The sequence below is a fragment of the Penaeus chinensis genome, chromosome 31, assembly GCF_019202785.1.
Source record: "Penaeus chinensis breed Huanghai No. 1 chromosome 31, ASM1920278v2, whole genome shotgun sequence".
In the NCBI taxonomy this organism is placed as follows: Eukaryota; Metazoa; Arthropoda; class Malacostraca; order Decapoda; family Penaeidae; genus Penaeus; species Penaeus chinensis.
The window spans coordinates 31673749-31676248 of NC_061849.1; the positions used below are offsets into that span (position 1 = coordinate 31673749).

General features: G+C 39.2%; 2 protein-coding genes across 2 annotated transcripts in view; both read left to right on the forward strand.

The window, feature by feature from the left end:
- Nucleotides 1-88, forward strand: part of LOC125042134 (rhodopsin-like) — a 3064-nt gene extending 2976 nt beyond the window's left edge. Inside the window, exon 3 of the mRNA XM_047637601.1 lies at nt 1-88. This exon is cut by the window's left edge and continues 32 nt beyond it. Coding sequence (XP_047493557.1) covers nt 1-88 — 88 coding nt within the window.
- LOC125042236 (rhodopsin-like) overlaps nt 1-1502 on the forward strand; it is a 1508-nt gene extending 6 nt beyond the window's left edge. Inside the window, exons 1-2 of the mRNA XM_047637759.1 lie at nt 1-65; nt 433-1502. The exon at nt 1-65 is cut by the window's left edge and continues 6 nt beyond it. Of these exons, the coding sequence (XP_047493715.1) occupies nt 433-1494 (1062 nt within the window). The 5' untranslated portion in view covers nt 1-65 and the 3' untranslated portion in view covers nt 1495-1502. The remainder of the gene's footprint in view (nt 66-432) is intronic.
- Nucleotides 1503-2500: the final 998 nt, after the last annotated feature.

Consider the following 2500-nt stretch of genomic DNA (forward strand, 5'->3'; position numbering starts at 1 on the left):
TGTGGGCAAAGTAGTTCTGAAAGGAAATTTCTTTGCCACACTCGCATCAGCAACCTACCTTAGAAGTAAGTTATCAGCCAAGATTTAAGACATGAGTGATTTCATATTTTGTGGCTTATACTTTTCGATCAAGGAATATGTCATATATTTTACAACGATGGGTCTCTGGATTCTTTATCTGAGCCTCTAATATAGTATATATATAATATATATCTACACACACAAACACACACTTATTTGAATATATATTTACATATGTATGTGTCTGTGTAAATATATGTATATACATATATGTTTGTATATATATACACACACATATATATATGTAAATTTCTATACATACATGGAAACATACAAACCTAAAATACATTTTGATACAAGTAAATGTGTGTGTTACCTGATATTCTATTATCTATTCAATTTTCCAATCAGATGTGGAACAACGCAGACATGGGCAGCAACGCCCTCCCATCCACCAATCCCTATGGGAACTACACAGTGGTTGACACTGTGCCAAAGGAACTTCTCCATATGGTGGATTCCCATTGGTACCAGTTCCCTCCCATGAACCCACTCTGGTATAGCCTCGTTGGTTTCTGGATGGTAATCATGGGATGTCTCTCCGTTGCCGGCAACTTCGTCGTCATTTGGGTCTTCATGAACACCAAATCTCTCCGAACACCTGCTAACCTCTTGGTCGTTAACCTGGCCATGTCTGACTTCCTGATGATGTTCACAATGTTCCCACCCATGGTCATCTCTTGCTACTGGCAGACCTGGACTCTTGGAGCATTCTTCTGCGAGATCTATGCTTTCCTTGGTTCTCTGTTCGGCTGCGTTTCCATCTGGACCATGGTCTTCATCACTGCTGACCGATACAATGTCATCGTTAAGGGAGTGTCTGCTGAGCCTCTGACTTCTGGCGGTGCCATGGCAAGGATTGCTGGTACCTGGGCTGCCTCTCTTGCCTGGTGCCTTCCTCCCTTCTTCGGCTGGAACCGTTATGTGCCCGAGGGCAACATGACCGCTTGTGGCACTGACTACTTGACTGAGACCACCCTGAGCAAGAGCTACCTGTGGGTGTACTCCGTGTGGGTGTACATCTTCCCTCTCTTCTACATCATCTACAGCTACACCTTCATCGTCAAGGCTGTTGCTGCTCACGAGAAGGGAATGCGCGAACAGGCCAAGAAGATGGGAGTCAAGTCCCTGAGGAGTGAGGAAGCCCAGAATACCTCTGCTGAGTGCCGCCTTGCCAAGGCTGCTCTCATGACCATCTCTCTGTGGTTCATGGCCTGGACCCCCTACTTCATCATCAACTGGGGAGGCATGTTCAACAAGCCCATGGTTACTCCTATTTTCTCCATCTGGGGCTCCGTCTTCGCCAAGGCCAACGCTGTCTACAACCCCATCGTGTACGCTATCAGCCACCCCAAGTACCGTGTTGCCCTTGAGAAGAAGCTGCCTTGCATTGCTTGCGCTACTGAGGGCTGAGATGGCTCTGATGCCGGTTCCACTGACACTGCTAAAGTCTCTGAGAAAGTTGAATCTGCTTAAGAAACTGTCAGGAATCTCAACATTTCACTTTTAATTTCTGTATAAAAGAAAAAGGGAGTATAGTGTATTTTCTAAACTGAGATAAACGTCTACGCATTTGAACAATTGTCATCCTCATATTAAGCGTACATACAAATGTCTACAATTTATTTAGTGTAGAAAAGAGAAACCTATCGCATATATATATATATATATATATATATATATATATATATACACATTTACATATATATGATTTAATAAATGAATAAAAATAAACCTATTGTTATATTTACTTAATGTAAATAAGTAAATATTTTTTTTTTTTTGGTAGCTTTGTCCCATTCTCATACGGGGTCAGTATATGTGTATGGCCGCATGCCCTTCTTGACCCCAAACCTCTCTCTTTACTCGGACTTGGGATCGGCACTGACTTGGGCTTGCTTGTCCACCCAGTGGCTAGGATATATACACATATGTATATATATATACATATATGTGTATATACATACAAATATTAAATATATATACATATATACACATATATAAATATACATATATATGTGTGTGTGTTTATATATGTGTGTATACATACATAAAATATATATATATGTATATATATGTATATATATAATTATATATATAATCAAACATACACTCATATATATGTATATATATATATATATATATATATATATATATATATATATGAATATAACTTTTACAAAGAATAGCGACAGTAAATTCAATCAACGAAGAATTAAATGATTATGGCATGTGGTTAAAATATATTCACGCAAAGTATTCAGTACAGACAGGTTCATGCTTAGCCAACTCAAGTAAAGCTAAATGCTCCTTGCAAAGTACCGTGTAAGTAATACGATTTTCTGGCGTTTACTCCCCAGTCTGGACATGAGACTTCTGACAGTAAAATTCTATACAAGCAATAGCTTTTTCTGTTGTG